General features: G+C 42.5%; 1 protein-coding gene across 1 annotated transcript in view; it reads left to right on the plus strand.

Annotated features, from left to right (window-relative positions):
* Positions 1-203: 203 nt before the first annotated feature.
* Positions 204-21,983, plus strand: part of FAM241A (family with sequence similarity 241 member A) — a 31,190-nt gene continuing 9,410 nt past the window's right edge. The window contains exon 1 of the mRNA XM_026659871.1: positions 204-431. Within this exon, the coding sequence (XP_026515656.1) occupies positions 330-431 (102 nt within the window). The 5' untranslated portion in view covers positions 204-329. The remainder of the gene's footprint in view (positions 432-21,983) is intronic.

Genomic DNA, 21,983 nt, shown 5'->3' on the forward strand with positions numbered 1-21,983 from the left:
ACGTACACAATCCCAGCCACCTCCCTCTCCTCAGCCAGACGCACGCCCAGGCTGGGTCCTCCCGCCCGCAGACACGTGCTGCCTCCGCTCTGCCTCACGCAGCCAGCCAGCCCCACGGGTCCCAGCCCCACGCCCTTCCCCACCCCGTGCTGGCGCTCGCCGCCTCCCCCAGACCCCGTGACCGCACAGACCCGCCCTGCCAGGCAGCGGCCGCGGCGGGCATTGTGCGGCGGAGCGGCGCGCTGGGGCTCGCCCCCCGGCCGGGCAGAGGCGGCGGCGCTGCGGGCCAGGCTGCCCCCGGGAGCAGGGGGCGCTGGTGTCGGAGGGGAATGGGCTCCATGGCGGGGCTGCTGCCGCCCGGAGACTGCGGGTGCGATGGGGACGCGGAAGCTGCGGGAGCCCGGCACAGACACCGGCAGCCAGAGGAGCGGGTCAGTTTCACCTTCCCCGCCTCGGGGACAGGGCAGGGCAGCCGCGCCCCAGAGCAACAGGCACCAGCCGCTAACAGAGACAGCAGCCGCTGGTCTCTTCCCCCGGCGCCATGGGGGGGCTGTCCCCGGGGAGGCGGCAGCGCCATGGTGGGGGCTGTCCCCGGGGCGGGGGGAGGCGGCAGCGCCATGGGGGGGGGGGGGGCGTTGGGGGGGGGGGGGCTGTACCTGGGGCTAACCCTGGTGCAGGTTGGTGTTTCTCCACTCTCCCCCCAGCAACAAGTGCAGCACCAGGCACAGGCAGACCCAGCAGGGTCACCCCATGCACAGCTGTACCAGGGAGGAGGCACGGTGCCGCCCAGGAGCATGGGGCAATGCAGCCCAAGTGCCTGGCCGCAGGGGTATATGGCCTCCGCCCCACAGTGAAGGGAGTGGGTACAGCAGGTAGCAGCTAGAGGTGGAGCGGTGGGCTCCGGGGCGAAGCGGGGAGCAGCTGTGCCTCGAGACCTTTGGATAGGGGCAGCTGCGCGGTGCAGGGGCGGCAAACTGGTGGGTGTGTTGGGTGCTACGGTCTCCGGACTGCACACCAGGGGAATGGCCTGCCACGAGGACCAGCTCGGGCCGGAGTCGCAGCACTGTCCAGGACAGGAGCAGGCAGGTTGCGATGTCCAACCCCAAGAAGATACCCGCTGTCCGGGTTTTCACGTGTCCAGGTTTCAGTGCAAGGGAGCCAGGCAGCCAGGGAAGCGTAGTGCTTGGAGCAATGGTGGTTGAGGTACTGGTGAGTGTGCTGGACCTCAGTGTGCAAGTCACCTGGCAGTCTGGTGCTTTGGTCACCAGGTCTGGAAAAGGGGAGAGGATGTGGGACCTTTCTGATGAGCTGGGGTTAGCTATTTAAGGGGTGTCAAGATTTTGGTATCTCCCCTGCAGATTTATAAATTATATCAGATTCATCACTTTTTATCTCCCTATCTCAATAAGATCTTCAGTCACTCCATCGTAAGCAGGAAAACTGCAAACGAGATTTAATAGTATCCAGCTTTAGAGTATGGATCATTAAAAAATAGTACACTTTCTGTATTGTGTAAGCCATCAAAATAAATTTTCTGCGGTTCCTGCAGCCTTGCACACAACTTCCTCAGTTAGCAATTTCAGTTCGGGACTGGTCTGAACTGCGAGAGAAAATTGAGGAGCAACCAAATACATTAAAGACTCAAAAAGATATTACAATAATACAAAGTGCATGAGAGGCAGTAAGTGTATATTGATAAACTACTGTTAAAAAAAATTAGGTGATCTACTTGAAATTCATTCTTGAGGTAAAAGATGATTATGCAACCACTTATTATAACAAACGTATAACAAACAATTCAAATTGTATTTTATAGGACTGCAGATTTTTAACCTGCAGTTAATCATGGTCAACAACATCCCTCCATAAAATCCAGTTACATAGTACAGTAACATTTATTATGCCCTCTAATAGTCAGAATCACTTATGTGGTGAGGTGGCATTGTTTCCCCCACTCCTTTAATAAGAGAAATCCGATTTGGTGAGGAGGAATGTTTAGAATAATTATTTATAGCTTCACAATGGTTCCAGTCCTGTATCAGGCTCTACTAGTGCATACCCACCTGAATGCAGAGTTCTGTGCTAATGGAATGGAGGCTTTAGACTTAGATCTGCTGCTGACTTTAGATGTAGATCTTGACAACAAAAACCTGTAAAACAAAGTGTTGCACTTCAGAAAACAGTCTCACATCAATATTTGGTTGAGTTGCCCCAATAAATTAAAAGGACTTTTTAAAATGTCCTTTCATCTGTTAATAGCAATGTAGTATGCAGTATTGTAGCCATGTTGTCTCAGGATATTAGAGAGACAAGATGGGTGAGGTAATATCTTTTATCAGACCAGCTTCTGTTGGTAAGAGAGAGACACTTTCAATCTTACACAGAACTCTGCAGGTCTGGGAAACCTATTTAGAGCGTCACTACTAACACAAGGTGGAACAGATTGTTTATCGTAAATGGTAACTACTAACCCACCTTGTCTCTAATAACAATGGGGTTTATGAAAACTGAATAAGAATTTCACTAGTTAGTTTGTTTAAGCAGGTTATGCATTTAGCATCGCTTAGGAAAATTATGTATTTCACTCAACTAGCCAATGAAAACAGACTGGCTAATTTCATTTTTGTTTAAAGTTACTTTCACAGTGGGTGATCACTAGTGCCCTACCAAATTCAAATTCCATTTTGTTCAGTTTCATGACCAGGAGGATTTAAAATCAGTCAGTTTCACGTTTTCAGATGTTTACATCTGACATTTCACAGTGTTGGTAACTGTGGTGGTCCCTACCCAAAAGGTGGTCGGGGGAGGGTCACAAGGCTATTGTAAGGGGGTCATGGGATTGCCACCCTTACTTCTGCGCTGCTGGCAGAGGTGCTGCCTTCAGAGCTGGGCAGTCGGAGAGGAAGGCTGCTGGCAGAGTGCCCAGTTCTAAAGCCAGTGCCACCATTAGCAGCAGCGCAGAAGTGAGGGTCACAGAGGATGGGGGGGTGGATTACCATATGTCTGGTTTTCCCAACAGTCTCCTGCCCAAAGGGGTCCGGGGGGGGGGGGGGCTGACAGCTGGAGTTGCTGAGCTTCCTGCAGCCAGAGGTGGGTCTGACCTGCCCTGGAAGCAGCCCCTACTGGAGAAGAGGAAGTCTTGTCTCTCCCCATTCCCGCCAGGACTAGCAGCTGAAACTCTGCGCAGGGAAGGAGCCCCCGGCTGGGCGCCAGATGTCACAGCGGAGATCAGATTTCACTGTCCGTGATGCGTTTTTCACGGCTTTGAATTTGGTAGTGCCCTAATAATCACCTTTTACATAGTGGCAAAATGTTTGGGTTGCAGGCTCTGTAGATGATTCAAGCAAAGAACAGTGTTCATTACACATTTACAATATTATGAATATATTTGTATTTACATAAGAACGGCCCTACTGGGTCAGACGAAAGGTTCATCTAGCCCAGTATCCTGTCTTCCGACAGTGACCAGTGCCAGATGCCCCAGAGAGAATGAACAGAACACGTAATCATCAAGTGATTCATCCTGTCGCTCATTCCAAGCTTCTGGCAAACAGAGGTTACGGTCACCATTCCTGCCCATCCTGGCTAATAGCCATTGATGGATCTATCCTCCATGAATTTATCTAGTTCTTTTTTGAACCCTGTTATGGTCTTTGCCTTCACAGCATCCTCTGGCAAGGAGTTCCAGAGGTTGACTGTGCATTGTGTGAAGAAATACTTCCTTTTATTTGTTTTAAACCTGCTGCCTATTAATTTCATTTGGTGACCCCCTAGTTCTTGAGTTATGAGAAGTAGTAAACAACACTTCCTTATCTACTTTCTCTACACCAGTCATGATTTTATAGACCTCAATCTTCGCCGACTCTTTTCCAAGCTGAAAGTCCCAGTCTTATTAATCTCTCCTCATACGGAAGCCGTTCCATACCCCTAATCATTTTTCTTGCCGTTTTCTGAACCTTTTCCAATTCCAATATATCTTTTTTGAGATGGGGTGACCACATCTGCACACAGTATTCAAGATGTGGGCGTACCATGGATTTATATAGAGGCAACATGATATTTTCTGTCCTATTATCTATCCCTTTCTTAATTATTCCCAGCATTCTGTTCGCTTTTTTGACTGCCGCTGCACATTGAGTGGATGTTTTCAGAGAGCTATCCACAATGACTTCAAGATCTCTTTCTTGAGTGGTAACAGCTAATTTAGACCCCATCATTTTATATGTGTAGTTGGGATTATGCTTTCCAATGTGCATTACTTTGCATTTATCAACATTAAATTTCATCTGCCATTTTGTTGCCCAGTCACCCAGTTTTGAGAGATCCTTTTGTAGCTCTTCACAGTCTGCCTGGGTCTTAACTATCTTGAGTTGTTTTGTATCATCTGCAAATTTTGCCACCTCACTGTTTACCCCTTTTTCCAGATCATTTATGAATATGTTGAAGAGGACTGGTCCCAGAACAGACCCTTGGGGGACACCACTATTTACCTCTCTCCATTCCGAAAACTGACCATTTATTCCTACCCTTTGTTTCCTAACCAGTTACCAATCCATGAGAGGACCTTCCCTCTTCTCCCATGACAGCTTATTTTGCTTAAGAGCCTTTGGTGAGGGACCTTGTCAAAGGCTTTCTGTACACTATGTACAGAAATCTAAGTACACTATATCCAGTGGATCCCCTTGGTCCACATGCTTGTTGACCCCCTCAAAGAATTCTAGTAGATTGGCGAGGCATGATTTCCCTTTACTAAAACCATATTGACTCTTCCTCAACAAATTATGTTCCTCTACATGTCTGACAATATTGTTCTTTATTATAGTTTCAACCAGTTTGCCGGGTACTGAAGTCAGGTTTACAGGCCTGTAATTGCCGGGATCACCTCTGGAGCCCTTTTTAAAATTTGGCGTCACATTAGCTATCCTCCAGTCATCTGGTACAGAAGCTGATTTAAACGATAGGTTACAGACTACCGTTAGTAGTTCTGCAATTTCACATTTGAGTTCCTTCAGAACTCTTGGGCGAATACTATCTGGTCCCGGTGACTTATTACTGTTTAATTTATCAATTTGTTCCAAAACCTCCTCTGATACCTCAATTTGGGACAGTTCCTCAGATCTGTCACTTAAAAAGAATGGCTCAGGTTTGGGAATCTCCCTCACATCCTCAGCCATGAAGACCTATGCAAAGAATTCATTTAAGTTTCTCCACAATGCCCTTCTTGTCCTTGAGTGCTCCTTTAGCATCTCGATCGTCCAGTGGCCCCACCGGTTGTTTAGCAGGCTTCCTGCTTCTGATGTACTTAAAAAAAAATTGCAATTACTTTTTGAGTTTTTGGCTAATTGTTCCTCAAATTATTTTTTGGCCTTCCTAATTGTATTTTTACACTTCATTTGCCAGTGTTTATGCTTCTTTCTGTTTTCCTCACAAGGATTTAACTTCCACTTTTTAAAGGATGCTTTTTTGCCTCTCACTGCTTTTTACTTTGTTGTTTAGCCACGGTGGCTTTTTTTTGTTCTCTTACTATGTTTTTTAATTTGGGGTATACATTTGAGTCTCTATTATGGTGTCTTTAAAAAGTTTCCACGCAGCTTGCAGAGATTTCACTTTTGGTGCTGTACCCTTTAATTTCTGTTTAACTAACCACCTCATTTTTGTGTAGTTCCCCTTTCTGTAATTGGTGGTCCCCGGCCGATGGGAGCTGTGGGGCGGTGTGCGGAGCGGAGCCTGGCTGCCCATACGCGTAGGAGCCGGAGGGGGGACATGCCGCTGCTTCCGGGAGCCACGCGGAGTGGTCTCTGACCCTACTCCCCAGCTGAAGTGGGGCAAGCCCCAGACCCCACTCCCCAGCAAGAGCTCGAGGGCTGGATTAAAACGGCCCGCGGGTCGTACTTTGCCCACCCCTGTTCTAAAGAGATCAAACTGAAGCATCGATAGCGGCCTAATTATATTGTCCTGTTTATTCTCACAGCCTAGTTCATTAAATGACCATGAAGTCCTATGTAGTTCAGGAACAAGCTGTTGATATAATGTGTTTTCCTATGTTCCATTTTCCTGTCTTAAAAGCAAATCTTGCTGTGCTATTTAAAGAAGAGGGGAGGCTCCATGGTGCAAAAGGAGAAATAAGGGGCCAGATTCTGCTCATTTATACTGGTGTAAATCCACTGACTTCAGTAGAGTTACACTGGACTAATACCAGTTGTATATGAGAGCAAATTTTGGCCCAAGGCCTTCATGAAAGCTTTTAGTTGGCCCAGGCTCTGAATCTCATCACCTCACCATGTTTTTCCATATCCACTTGGAACAGACCCAACCTGTGTAGGATCAGACCAAATGGATTTGTGCTGAAATAATACACTTTCTCCTTAGTAATTATTATTACTAAAACCTCCTCTACTTGTTTCAGTCATAAGCTCCTTTAATATTTATCTTCCTATTGAGTAATAGTACTCTTTTTTCATTGGGATATCAGTCTGTTTAAGAAATCCCAAACCCTTAGACTTTAAAATTCTATTTAAGCCTGTTAATAAGATGATACCAGTAAGAGATCACTTAGTGAAATTAATGACAGGTAAACTTAAAAAGAATAAAACAAAATGCCATTTCGTGTAATGTATAGTCACTGCGAAATTCATTTTTGCAGGAGATCACAGATAATTAGTGCTGGGACTGGATTTAAAAAGGGGATGGGATAATTTTATTACTAATATCCTTTGTAATTATGTATGGTAAGATAAGGGTAATCTACTCTCATGCTCCAGGGAGTAAAATAAGCACTGCAGGGTTCCAGAAAGCACTCTTTCCCATCCACATATTGTATTTCATAATTGGCATATGCATTACGTGTATGGGGGTGAGGGAGGATTTACATCCTTCAGAAATACTGGATATAGGTCATTTTCTATACTTGAGAACCAATGATCTTACACGTTAATTTCCTTGTGTACTAAATACTGATTGTTATTAAACAGAAAAATGCATTGTCCATAGTATTAATGGACCCATAGAACCTAACGAAACTGAAACTGGTTTTAGTTCCCTATCCCATTCCATAAAATAGGTTAGCCTTTATCAGATTATTACTAGGGATGTCAAGCGATTAAAAAATTAATCGTGAATAATCGCGTGATTAAAAAAGTTAATTGCGATTAGTAGATCATTTATTTAAATGTTTTTGGATGTTTTCTACATTTTCAAATATATTGATTTCAATTACAGCACAATACAAAGTGTACCGTACTCACTTTATAATTATTTTTTATTACAAGTATTTGCACTGTAAAAAAACAAAAGAAATAGTATTTTTCAATTCACCTAATACAAGTACACCTCTACCCCGATATAACGCTGCCCTTGGGAGCCAAAAAATCTTACCGTGTAATAGGTGAAACCACGTTATATTGAACTTGCTTTGATCTGCTGGAGCGCGCAACCTCGGCCCCCCAGAACGCTGTTTTACGTTAAATCCAAATTCGTGTTATATCGGGTCGCGTTTTATCGGGGTAGAGGTGTACTATAGTACAACTTCTTTGTCATGAAAGTTGAACTGACAAATGTAGAATTATGTACAAAAAATGCATTAAAAAATAAAACAACGTAAAATTTTAGATCCTTCAAATCCACTCAGTCCTACTTCTTGTTCAGCCAAACACTCAAAAAAGTTTGTTTACATTTGCAGGAGATAATGCTGCCCGCTTCTTGTTTACAATGTCACCTGAAAGTGAGAACAGGCATCCTCATGGCACAGTTGTAGCCGGTGTCACAAGTTATTTACGTGCCAGATGCGCTAAAGAGTCGTATGTCCCTTCATGCTTCAACCACCATTCCAGGGGGAAAGCGTCCATGCTGATGATGGGTTCTGCTCGATAACAATACAAAGCAGTGCAGACCAACACATGTTCATTTTCATTATCTGGGTCAGATGCCACCAGCAAAAGGTTGATTTTCTTTTTTGGTCGTTCGTGTTCTGTAGTTTCTGCATCGGAGGGTTGCGCTTTTAAGAATTCTGAAAGCATCCTCCACACCTCATCCCTCTCAGATTTTGGAAGGCACTTCAGATTCTTAAACCTTGGGTCGAGTGCTGTAGCCATCTTTAGAAATCTCACATTGGTACCTTCTTTGCGTTTTGTCAGATCTGCCGCAAAAGTGTTCCTAAAATGAATAACGTGCTGGGTCATCATCCGAGACTGCTAGAACATGAAATATATGGCAGAATGCGGGTAAAACAGAGCAGGGATCATACATTCTCCCCCCGAGGAGTTCAGTCACAAGTCTAATTAAAGCATTATTTTTTTAATGAGCATCATCAGCATGGAGGCATGTCCTCTGGAATGGTGGCCAAAGCATGAAGGGACATATGAATGTTTAGCATATCTGGCAGCTACAAAAGTGCCATGCAAATGCCTGTTCTCACTTTCTGGTGACATTGTAAATAAGAAGAGGGCAGCATTATCTCCTATAAATGTAAAAAAACTTGTTTCTCTTAGCGATTGGCTGAACAAGAAGTAGGACTTGTACCAAAAACTCTTTGTCTCTGCTCAGAGTAGTCCAGGTTTAAAGTCTTCCCTCACTAACATACCTGGGAGGAAATTCTGGTCCCATTGAAATCAATGGCAAAATTCCCATTGACCTCATTGAGACCAGGATTTTCACCCTTGGTTAGGTTTCAGAGAAGCATGCATCCGAAGAAGTGGGTTGTAGCCCACGAAAGCTTATGCTCTAATAAATTTGTTAGTCTCTAAGGTGCCACAAGTACTTCCACCCTTGGTTAGATGTAATGAGGTATAGGTGGCTTCTCCTTTAGCTCAGCCACATGATCACAAGCCTGAGTTTCCTCAGCCATCCAGACAGCTAAGCCAAAAATCTGACTTCCTCCCAAACATGGTATGTGGTATAGATGCAAGAATTAATGTGTGGCATTTATGCACATAAAGTAGTTAACTGGTCCAGGCACACAATTGTACCAAATTTAGCATGTCATTTTTTAACAGTATTTTATTTCCAAAAGCATGTTTCTTCTTGGTGTTTTCCTTGGAGAATTTTTTTTAGAGGCAGAGATATTTCAGGTTATAAACGCAGCTATTATTTGGTCAGCCTGTTTAGGTTTTGAAGCTCTGAAATTTTTAAAGAAGATTTCAACAAGCATTTTTCAAGTATGGAAAGAACAGAAGCTAAGTCAAAGAAGATAATTTCAGTGACTACAGATGTGGCCTCTACATTTTGCTTTTGCATGATAGCAGCACTGGCAACTTCTGCCTTCCAGGCTATTTTATAGGTCTCTGGTGTTTTAAGTTCACTCTTATCTTGCTGTCTCCAACTCATGTCAACTTGACAGAGGCCGGTGTTGTGTCAGCCCGCTCTTAGACATTTCATCATTCACAAAACTGCAGGATCAATGGACACTGATAGTTTTCCTCTCTCCACCAGAGGCAATGACCACATCATTTAAATCATAAACTACCAGAGGATCAGCGTGTTTTCAAAAGCAAACTTCTACCCTTAAGAATAGAAATTGTGGTGCCTCAAGTACTATTTCTGGTTTATTCCAGACCCAGTTAAATATAAAACCTAACAGTCTCTCTCTTTCTCGTCTGCAGTATATGGGTTTATCTCTCTGCCCAATTAATACTATATCTAGTCAGACATCTTTTAAAAGTTTTGACTGGAACATTTCCAATACACATTTTAAAGTTGTTTTTGGTTAAAGGGTCGAAGGCTAGAATCCTTTAAAGGGGTCTTTCATTTAACAGAGGACCTTGATTTCTTGGCAGTTATGCACATAGACAGAATTACGGTACTGGAAAATTGGTGAAAATATATTCTCATGCATATTTTCCACTAATTGAATGCTACTTAATTTTACAGAATTCCTACCAAAATTCTAGTGTCCTGATTACTTATTCTTAAAATGAGATTCAGGAGTGGCAGGGAAAAGGGGGAATTCACCTCACCCATTCACTAGAATTTATACAGCATTACATATTGGAAATTACAGACAGTAGGTTATAGCCCAGTTTTGCTCTAAATTACATCAGTGTAACTGTAATAGTAGACAATTGTACTTCAAGTATATCTGAGGGCAGAACTGTGCCTTTATATATTAAACAGTTTTCCAGTCAGTAGTCCAGTATAGTTTCTCCCTTCTCTGAAATGTTTTTTTTTTTTAAAATAACACTTTTTTTGGAGGGGGTCTCAAGTGCTTAAAGGGTGTTTAAATCTGGAGTGTTGTTTTGGACATATTTCAATTTATTACAGAAAAAAATGGGTAGCAGTAATTTATTATAAAAATATATTAACACCTAAGTGTGGGGTGATAGGTACATTTCAGTAGATGCCTAAGCATACAGAGGGACAGCTGCAAACGGAGTGGAGGCTTCATCTGTGACTGTAATGGTCTCAAATAAGTTTGCTGTATCGCTATGAATGTCTTGGCTCCTTACTGAACAGGCTGCCATGTATACAGTAATGCCGTGCTCTGTAGCTTCCTCAACAAGGTTTCAGTGATTGTAGCCACACATTGTTTACTGCAGTGAGATTTTTCCCCTCACAACTGAATAGCGTGCTAAGTATTAACATGTTCTGTTCACTTTTGTAGTAAACTTCTGCAGATTATAGCTTTTTCCATATACTTAAGGAGAAGTTGTCCATTGTTCCTTTATAATCTGAATTTGAGAATAGATCAGTGCCAGGATACATATGTGCTAAATTGTAATTCTTTCCTTTAGCTTAGAGTGCTGCTGTGTAAAGTTGACTTGATTTTAGAAGGGGACATCGCTAAAAGAAAAAGAAAACCCTGAGGTCATTAAATGCCTTAAACATATTTGGAAATGTTTAAATACAACAGGGGTCGGCAACGTTCGGCACGCGGCTCGCCAGGGTAAGCACCCTGGCAGGCCAGGCCAGTTTTATTTACCTGCTGACGCGGCAGGTTCGGCCGATCGCGGCCCCCACTGGCACATCACTCACCCGCACCGCTTCTCGCCGCCCCCATTGGCCCGGGACGGCGAACCACGGCCAGTGGGGGCCGCGATCGGCCGAACCTGCCGCGTCAGCAGGTAAATAAAACTGGCCCGGCCCGCCAGGGTGCTTACCCTGGCGAGCCGCGTGCTGAACGTTGCCGACCCCTGAAATACAAGAAAAGGTTTCATAAAGAAAGGACAGGCACAAAAGGGACTGAAGTCAAATATATACAAAATAATATGGATGGGATAAATTTCTAATAGCAATAGAGGCATCTTAGTATAGTTTGAAAGAGAAGGAAGATGCATCTAAAAGAGAAACATGGAGCTCAACTTCTAAAATGGTTTTCCTTCTTGCTGTCTTAAAATTTCCTGGGTTTTGTTTTTGCCTTATTTTAATGTTTTATGTGATGCAACATGATGATAAATCATAGGGTAGGCTGGGTAGGTCTAGCTTTGTGTTTTCATAAAATATTATTTTCATCTAAGTTCATTATAGTATACTATTTCACAAAGATCTGGATGTGCAGGAAATAAAACTTGTGGATAGTGTTCACTTGGTTGCTGTGCTGAGATTTCAGTTGCCATAACAACTTGAGACAGTACTCTTAGATTTCTTTTTTCCTGTGGTTTGCATCATCGTATTTGAACTTTTAGTTGCCCTAACAGCTGAATACAACTTTTGCATAGCAGTTGCTTTTCTTTTCATTGTTTGCTAGTTTATTCCTTATCTTTTTGGTCAGCCTTACAAGCTTATTCTTGTTTGCTCTTGTTTCTCCTTCTATAAAAACAAGTCACTTATTTCTACTCAGATGTTATTTCTGGTTGTTCAGGCCTTTGTATCTTATTTCTTTTGAATTATATGTAAATTAAAAGCCCAAATATTAAACTCCTGGTTCTTGTAACAAATTTTAAAGCAAAATCTATACAAAAACAATCAGCAAACTTTGCAGCTAATCCAGCATAGCAAAACAAGGCTAACAAAAAGGATATTTTAAAACATAAAATAGCTCACACTGAAATATTACCAACCTAGATTCATCTCCCCTTGGCTAAAAGGCAGAGGAAACAGATGAAATTTGCAGCATTCTCTAACATCAGCAAATTCTGGTTATTTCATACCAAGGGAAGTGAATTCCAAAGCTGAGAGTCAATAGAGTTAAGAGACCATGATCGCAGAGGCAAATTATTATATATTTGAGGACAATTTAGGTCTCTGTCCTGAAAACAGATCCACACACAGAGAGGCCAAGAATTTGAATCAACATGGAAAATGAACTACATTCTTGCTCTTAAAGTATTCTTTCCAGGTTAGGGCTGAAGCACGTTTGTGGATGATGTATGGAAGGTTACACTACCCTTGTCAGGGTTGTACCTGTTATATGGATAGAGAACTTCAGTATCCAAGGCAGGAAACACATTAATAAAAACTTTATTTAAAACTTCTGCTGGCATTTTGAAGCTTATTGCTGCTGATGGTGATCTTGTTGGCATTTGTTATCAAATGTGGCATCAACAGGGAGGTAGTATGACTGACTAAGATATGATGGTTTTCATAGTGAGCTCAAGTAAGTCTCTCATTTTTTTAAAAAACATATTCATTTTCAAAATATGAAAGATGTTTATATATTTTTGCTGTGATGAATACTGGACCCAGATATCATTCTGTGCTAATACCACATGTGCTTTGTTGAAATTCCCTGTTTAAATTTAGAAAAGAAATCTTTAATGGATACTATTTCCAGAAATACTGGTGGTCTTGGCAGTTTTCCTATACAGGAATTTTTTTTTCTCATTGTTCTATCATCTGCAAGCACTGTTTAATTTCCTCATTTGCTTTCCATCTATTAGCCTTTTAATTTATATGCAGAAGAATAAACATTGTTCTAGGAAGTGAACCGGTCATTTTGCCCAAAGCAGTTTAGATGTTTACTGTTTTTCTGTCCAGTATTCTGTTGTCTGAATATCAAAATCTATATTGTCACTTAAAACTGCAAGGTCAAAGGCACTAATGATCAGTTTTTGAGGCTGCGGGCTGCATTCTGCCATCAATCTGCATGTTAAATAAACTTCAGTGAAAGTCAGTGGGAGTTGTGCATGTGAATTCATTATAGGGTATGTTCCTGTGGTTGGTGAAAAGCAAGATTGCTTTTATAAAGTATTTTGGGTAAATATGATGCCAAACTTTCATAAAACCCAACATTTGATGAAAGGTTACCACATTTCCTGTGTGATGCTCGGTTCTAACTTAATGATAGAAGAGGGAAGGAAATAAGAAAAGCAAAAATATCCTTGCTGGTTAACTCTGAGCCAAATCCTGTTGTATTTAACCAAGTAAAATAATAATAATAAGTAATAATATTTTATTATTTTGTTATTATTCAAAGTTATGTTTGGAAACAGGTTGAAATCCTGACCCTCCCCACAGCAGTAGAAAGCTTAAGAAACAGCAGAACTGCTCTGGTTTGAGAACATACAGCATTAGGAAGCAGAGCTCGGTGGAGGTAGTCTGCAGGAATGCAGGCAGAGGCTATGTGTAGGTAGCCCAAGCGATTGTCAAAGGGGTATCTGTGGCAAATGGGATCACAATCTAGCCAAACCACCATCTTGATCTATCTAGCAGATTACTCTGAGTGCATGGAGAGTTGGGTATTCTACTCCTCCATGTGTTGTATTAGCAGCTGTATATCCAGCAAACATCCGTTACATGTTTGTGCTCAGGATTCTGATTCCCAGCCTTGATTGTTGTGTTACTCTGAATACGTAGCCTGGTTACATACTTCGGGTCCTTCCATGGGAGGTGAAGGTGCTCATGATTGATTCCTTCATGAGTATCTCTGACATCTGCTTTCGTAATCCGTTTTCTGGTATTTTTGGTCAGATTTAGACTTAAGAACTTCATTTTACCTTTGTATTTTCTAGAGACCTTGCTTTGTCACATCTTTAGAGCTTCCTCTGTTTAATGTTGAGTATTTTTCAGCAAATAAATATAAAGCTAAAAGGTCAAGTTTCATAGGCATTTTTTGACATTTAAGTATGCGTGCCATCAGCCATACACACTGCTTCTTGATGTGAAAATAACCCTTAGTGAGATAAAATTAGTAGCTGGGTTATGTGAATGCTAGAAACTGCAGGAAACAATTGTGGTCTTGCTTGGTTGTTTTAATTTTTATTTCGCCATTTAATGGTACCAACCCTTTTTTTCTTTTTCTTGTGTCTATTAGACATTTATTATTAAATATCAATTCAGATTTAAATCCAAAGCTTCCCCCCCTTCCCTCCACATTTAAGGTGAATGTGGTGATAATCTTAAGTATGCTATTCTTTCCATTATTTCTTTCTTTTGGTAACTTTGTGCATGTGATTTGTCCTTATTTATGGCTTATGCCATGTCTTGATACTGGTATCGGTTATTCTGGAGATAGTGCTTCTTGTCTGTAACCTGGCAAGAGCTGTTGTTTCTGATGGAAATAATTTTTTTCCCATTACTCAGTGACAGCCCCCCCCCTTCTTTTTTTTTAAACTCGCTCTCTCCCCCTACTACACAACCCCTAGGTCTACGTTTTGCATTTTCTCCCTAACCTTAAAAATACAATCATTTTAAATTGGCAAAAGTTTATGGGAATCTGACATTTTCTCACACCACTATATGTTTTTAGACATTCCTCCCCTAAGGGCAGGGCCGGCTCCAGGCACCAGCCCACCAAGCTTGTGCTTGGGGCGGCACCTGGAGGGGGGCAGCGCGGGGCTCCGGCTCCGGCCGCCGGGGAGAGCAGGGCTGCGACTGGGCTCGCCGCCCTCCCCGCGGCGCTCCGGCCGCCGGGGAGAGCGGGGTCGCAGCAGGCTCGCCGCCCTCCCCCCCCGGAGCCGGGGAGAGCGGAGCGTCCGCCTGGCTCTCCGCCCTCCTCCCGGCGCTCTGGACGCCGGAGAGAGCGGAGCCCCCGCCGGGCTCTCCGCCCTCTTCCCGGCGCTCCGGACGGTCCGGGAGAGCGGCCCGTGGCCGGGCTCCTGGGGGGGGGCGGCGGGAGGCTTTTTTGCCTTGGGCGGCAAAAAAGCCAGAGCTGGCCCTGCCTAAGGGAATTCACACTTCTACTATTGCTCCTTCAGACGGTGCTGATGTTGTACTAACAAGAAGAGAAGAGTCTAGTGAGTTCAACTCTTCTGCTCTTGTGGAACAATTACTCTGTGATGAGATTTTTTTAAAATAACCCATCTGTCTGAAATCTGAGCACACAAAAATGCAGTTAAAATCTCTTAAAGCATGAAAAATCTTTGGGTATTTTTGTTTTGATTTGTTTTGAAATACTCTAACTTAAAAATGGCTGAATTGAGTTTTATTTCATAGACTTTAAGCCATAGACTTTAAGGCCATAAAGGGCTATTATTATCACCTAGTCTGACTTGCAAAACAACAGGCCATTGAATTTCACCCAGTAATTCCTGCACCAAGCTCAATAACTTACGTTTTTTCTCCATACAAAGAGTCATTTTTAAACTAAGAACAGATGTGGTAGAGATTGAACCAGATTGTGTTTCTTCAGAAACTTAAATGTCTGTAAACAGGGACTTATACTAAAACTGTAATACCAACCATAATCATTGCTGCAATGCTCTAATGAAGTTAGTTATCTTAATTCATCTGCTTTCTCTTCTGTTCATTGTTGACGCCCTTTAGCCAACTTGTTTTGTAGATAACAGAAAGTGAAAAATGAAAGCCCCTCTATATTAACATACTCCACCCTGCAATGTGCAATAGAAAGAACTAACTTCCTGAGCTTGAAAAGTTATATATTTCCTATATGTCCAATTCTGCCATTCTTACTTATGAGTAGCGCGTTACTCTGCAAGAAGTATAACTGGAACTCCCTGTGACTTAACCTTGCACCCATAATAACTTCAGTAGGAACAGAGGTCATGCAGCACCTTACAGAATTGGGCCTTGGAAAAGAGAGATTTGCAACTAACGTTGTTAGCCTTAGATTTATACAGTAATCTGTTTTAAATTATTTAGAAGTAAAAATTCAAAGCTAAGTTTCCTTGATCTTGTTTTAATGTTGCTTGAATCATACTATTTCACTGTGCGATTTTTATACATAAATTTTATTTGGGAGTTTATCATGTTTTAATGTGCTATAATGGGATCTAGTGTATAATACTGACTTTTTAAGTGGCTAAAATGATTACCATCATTGGGTCCCTATTCAGGATGAGATGGTGGGGAGAGAGACCATTTTAGTTAGAAACAGTGTGTTGCCTACTAACCGTATGTAAACCACAAAGTTGTCATGTGCTTTCTTGAAAATAGACCACAGGCAGTCTTACAAGTCTGTGAATGGCATGTCAAACTTGCCACAAGTAAAATGTAGAGAGACTTCAAATTATATTTTGTATTGAGCAGATACAAAGATGTATGGACGTTCTAGCTTGAAAAGCAAGCACATTTGTGACACCAAGGTTAAGTGTTCTGATTTAATCATTGTACGATCTTCACCTACCTGTATTAGTCTTTATGTAAAGCAATTTCAGAATAGCTAATTAGATAGGGGGGAGATTTTCAAAAGTGCCATAGTGATTTAGCAGCACGCGACCTATTGTAAGTCAGTGGGACTTGTGCTAAACCCCTCCTACTTCAAAGCAGGTTACATCAAAGCACACTAGGGAACTTTTAGTATTTGGTAGCAGGGTCTACATGGACACTTAGTGCATGGCAAGCTCATGTGGGGTAGATTTACACCTCAGCCTGCCATGAACTAATTGTTCGTTTAGACAAGCCGATAGCCTCTTAAGTGCCTAAATCACTTTTGAAAGTGGGACTTAAGCTCCTAAACCATATAGGTGCTTTTGAACATTTTACGCAGGCTGTTTTAATACAGTTGATCACTGCCACCAGGTTAGATTAGTAGCTGTAGAGAACACAAAGCAAAAGGTTATACTAATTCTTCAAAAGTGTTTGACAGACCTTACCTGGATTACTGGGTGTGCCAATATAAGAAAATGTCCTAAAATATTTTAACAGCACGTTTTTATAGTGTTCTTCTGTTCCCTAGAGATAAGCAACTGCAAAAATAAATCCTAGACTGAGCTGATAGTGATGTCTATGGTTAAGATCCTGTTTTAAAACTTGACACAGAAATATACAGGTTTTAGGAAAGATAGTGTTATTAGTGGTGAAAATGTAATTATGAAGCTCAGTTACTAGCAATAAACAGGTTTTTTAGGTGATTAAATGCTGAAGCAAGGTGAGATGTTGGATAACCACAGCAGCCTGTGTGAGTATATTCTGCCACTGTGAATATTGTTTCTACAATAAAAGACAAAAGATGGTTCAATAAACTGCAATGTACAAATTGGTTTTTTTAGGAAGTTTGGCCGTTCTTTGTTGGTGCTTTCTCTGACTTTCCACTGACATTACTTTGGGGATTGGATTCAAGTCAGTAAAGCTCTAATCCTCAAAAGACTCACGCATATTCTTAACTTTATGTACTCTGAATAGTTCCACTGAAGTTAAGCACATGCTTAAATCTTTCAGGATTGGGGCCTATATGCTGAAAAGGATAGTGCTGTATAGTGAATAGTTATTCAGTGGAGTGGATTAATATTTAGGAAATTTTTTCTCTAAGTATTTGGCAACAGTTCTTACATTTAAAATGGAGAATGATCGCTATAAAGTCATAAGGGAAACAGCAGTGGAATAATTTGTCATGGCAGAGAATGGTGTACGCGGTTAAAATAATAATGCCAGTTAATAGATTAATATTGTTGCCCTTTCCTATTCCTGGAAGATTTTCCTTTTTTAACATTGAATACAATTATTGGCATTCTTTGGGCAAATAAAAGTCTGTGTTTTTAAAAAAAAAAAAAATCCAGTGTACTAAGGAAGCAAGAATGTTGAAGATCCTAGAATTTTGTTTGTTTTTAAAATATCATGTCATCTCTGCAATGTGCTGAACATAGATGTATATTTACAAGCGACCTTCCTAGGTAGAAACCGAGAATTGTTTTTTGGGAAATGGTCAGTCAGATACTGGTAATTCCTTTACTTTTGCTCCATAGCCAGTAACGTTTAAATGTTTTGAGGATGAGCTCTTAAATTGCTTTAGTTTAGGATTTTGAAATATAGAATATACATACACACACACTTGCCACTGGTTAATAGAAATAACTACATTAGTTTTAATTTGTTGTTTTGGTGCAAGACTGTGTGTGTTGGCACTCGCATTTTGGAATCGAAGTGGGTTTTTTCAATTAAGCATATTTAAATAAGAGTGTCCATATACAGACTCACTTAAATGACAAAAGGTGTGAATTAAAACTGATTTAGTTATTTAGGTGCAAGTTTGTGTGTAATTCAGCCCTAAGAAACATGTAATAATAACTGGTTAAAAAAATCTGTTATTTGCATAAAGCTAATATAGTATTAGCCTGAGATTATGTTATTTTGGTCACAATTTTAAAGATATTTGAACTCTTCTCAAATAACTGGCAGAATTGATCATTATATGCATTTATCCACAAGAGGCTTAATTATTGAGGAATTCCACCTGAGAAAGGGGTAACCAGGGTTAGTTAATTTTTTATCTGAATGTCTGTCCGAAGGATTAATATTGGGGTAACGTTGGAGAGGACACTTAATATCTGAAGATGGAGGGGAGTGGAATAATTTCTTTGGAAGAATTAAATAAACAAACCTTTGTAGGTTCACCTTTTAAACCTCTTATCAGTTCAGAAAAATGTATTCCTCAGTTGTGAGTGAGGCAATTGGCATGGGATTTTAGCTTATCGCTACTGAACATCCTTGCCTTACTTGAGGTGGGGGAGTTTTAGCAGTGTGCAAATTTGTTTAATTCTCTCTTGTAATATTGGTAGTCGAGAGTTAAGAGTGGTGTCATTTAAAAATATGAAGGCAGAAGTGTTTCCATAGACAAAAAACTAAATAGGAACATGATGAATATGCAAAGAGAGGTTAACAGGAGCCTCTCTGGTTGACACAATAAACATGTGAAGGCAGTCTTACCTTTCAGTGTATGTACACAAACCTGGCAATAAATGTTCAAATGACAGGCTAATTAGCTCATTATAAAGAACAAAAGGAAATTTCCATTGGCAAAGCCCAAGATTTTTGAAGAGCTAAACAAAATTTGAAATGTTAATAATTTGAGAAACAGAATGAAACTGAGTGATGAAGTTATCAACTGGTAGGTATTAAGGAACACAGGGCGAGGAGGCAAAGAGGAAAATAAGGCAACAGATTGCTATAATAGACATGATACAATATCGACATGATAGAATATTTTGTTCCTTAGAGAGGAAATACTGTACACCAAGGAATATGCCTGTGTAATATACAGTAAAATAAATGTTAATTATTACATTTAGTTATGTAGATTTACTACAAATCATTTTAAAAAGTTATTCGTAAATACAGTAAAGAGTATCATCAATCTATGTTGACAATTTGATGAAGAATACTACAGAAGCCAGCTTTCCCATTGGAAAATATGAGTGACCAAAAATCTAAGCTGTTGTATGTTTAGAAAAAATAGGAGGATCCCATTCTCCCTTATGCAGGAACAGCCCTGTATGTGCGTAAACTTGGCAAGTTTCAACTCACGGAGTTTCATTTTCGTTTTTCTGTCAGTGAAACAGACATCTCTCTCCCCACTTACCTGATTTTCCTAAGATCTACAGAAGGCACAGACTCCTTGTATTTGCATGCTGTCCAGCCCTCTCAGTTTACTTGTAGGCTCTGAACTGCATGACTCCTGCAGAAACCATGCTGTTAGGAGCTCACCCAACTGTATTTGCCCCATGCTGTTCTTCAGTCCTCACAGGGTTGCATTATAAACAGTTGGGGAAGCTGGAACAAGTTACTGCAACTTGTGCAGCTTTCCTTGTGGATTTTGACAAGTAACAATCTAGCAATGCTCACTGGGGCATTCATGAGTTCAGGGGATGAGGAAAGCATGCCATGGAGACAGTAAGGCGTGAACACAGGCTCTGTCTTTAGATGTGCCAAATGGGGGCCAGATTTTTTTACAAATATTATTGGTTGAGTTGTGTAACAACTGAACAGCTTGTTTAATTTCTTTTTATTTAAAGAAGAGTTAATTTATCTATCAGCGATTTTGAAACTATAATTTCCAGTGCTTTCAAATGGGAAAGCTGATCCTTTCAGTCATAATGGACATGATCCAATAATTCTTCTTCGAGAGCTTGTTCATGTCAATTCCAATCAGGTGTGTGCGTGCGCGTATGCACAGCAGCCGGAAGATTTTTCCCTTAACAGTATCTATCAGGTTGGTCTGGGCGCCCCCTCGAGTGGCGCTATCATGGCACTCAATATAAGGCCCTATCGACCCGCCACCCCCTCTGTTCCTTCTTACCGCCAGTGACGCTTAGCTGGAACTTCCCCTTGCTCTTGTCTTGCATTTGGCAGTCTGTATATAATTCTATAATTCCAGCACCCTACCCCGGCACCGTGGCCCATGCAGTGGCAGCCCCCGGTACAGTGGCCCTTTTGGACTCCTTGGGCCTTTCACCAAGGCCAAGGGTGGAGCCAAGGGTCGCATTCCAGGGCGGCGGCTGTGCCCTCAGCCACTATCATACCGCCTCCGGCACCGTCGGCATCAGCAGGATCGGGGGTAGCTCCGTCACTCCCTAACGCCACCAACCCAACCCCTGCGGCACTGGCATCGGCTACACCAGCTCCAGCGGTATCAGCACTGATGTCCTTGGCACCGACAGCCCCAACACCATCGGTTCTGGCTTCGACAACTTCGGCACTGGCGGCCTCGGCACCAACGTATACAGCTCCGGCACCAAGGGCCATGACACCATTCTTGTCAGCTCTAGCCCAGGATCCCCAAGCACCGCGGGACCCCTTGGGTGCGGAGGGAAGAGCACAACCACTCCTTGCGGGGGTCTCTTCCTCCTCCTCTCCAGATGAAGCGCTGGTGGGTACTTTGGTAGCCCCGGCCCTGGAGGACAACAGGGTCCTACAGCAGTTGCTGAGGAGGGTTGCCCAGGGCCTGGGCATTCAGGCGGAGAAGGTAGTGGAGGATGCAGATCCATGGTGGATATCTTCACCCCCTCCGCACAGGCACATATTGCCCTATCCCTCATAAAGACTATTGCCGACACCACAAAAACCTCGTGGCAGTCCCCGGCTTCGTTGTCCCCTACGCCTAAGCACCATGAAAGATGCTATTTTGTGCCATCCAGGGGCTTATGAGCACTTGTATACCCATCCTTCACCAGATTCCTTGGTCGTGGACGCTGCTAACCAACACAAGTGCCATATGCTACAATACATGCGGGGCAACGGCACAGTTTGCAGAGCTGCTGCCGCAGGACTCCCATGCTGAATTCTTGGCCCTGGAGGAGCAGGGCAAGCTCATTTCCCGACCTTCATTGCAGGCTGCTCTGGACAGGGCTGATGCGGCCACTCGGGTGATGTCTACCAGGATTGCCATGAGAAGGAGCTCCTGGCTCCAAATATCAGGTCTACCAAACAAGGTCCAGCAGACCATTCAGGATCTCCCCTTTGAGGATGTGACTCCGTTTTCCAAAAAGATGGATAAAAGGCTACAGAGCCCAAAAGACTCAAGAGCCACCTTCAAATCGCTGAGCCTCCACACCCCCGCCATGCAGTGGAGACATTTTAGGCCGCAACCTCCTCCGCGGTTCTACCAACCGCAGAACCGGCAGGACGGCTCAAGAAGGAGAAACAGGAGCAGCAGGAAGAGGCTGCACCCATCCTCGGGCCAGGGCTCTGGCCCATCTGAACCTTCATCTGGCCAGAAGCAGGCCTTTTGAAGGTGCGGATGAGAACGGCGCACCAGAACTTGGACTGGATCCAACCCGCCTTACCCCTACAATCTCCTTTTCTACCCTGTGTGGGCCCGTATCACATCGGACTGCTGGGTGCGCCGCACGGTAGAAAGGAGATACTCCCTCCAGTGCTCTGCCCTTCCACCCACCTTCCCCGTCCCTCTTCAGGGACTCTTCTCACGAGCAACTCTTCAT

The sequence above is a fragment of the Terrapene carolina genome, unplaced genomic scaffold, assembly GCF_002925995.2.
Source record: "Terrapene carolina triunguis isolate 2854851 unplaced genomic scaffold, T_m_triunguis-2.0 Scaffold706, whole genome shotgun sequence".
Taxonomy (NCBI): Eukaryota; Metazoa; Chordata; order Testudines; family Emydidae; genus Terrapene; species Terrapene triunguis.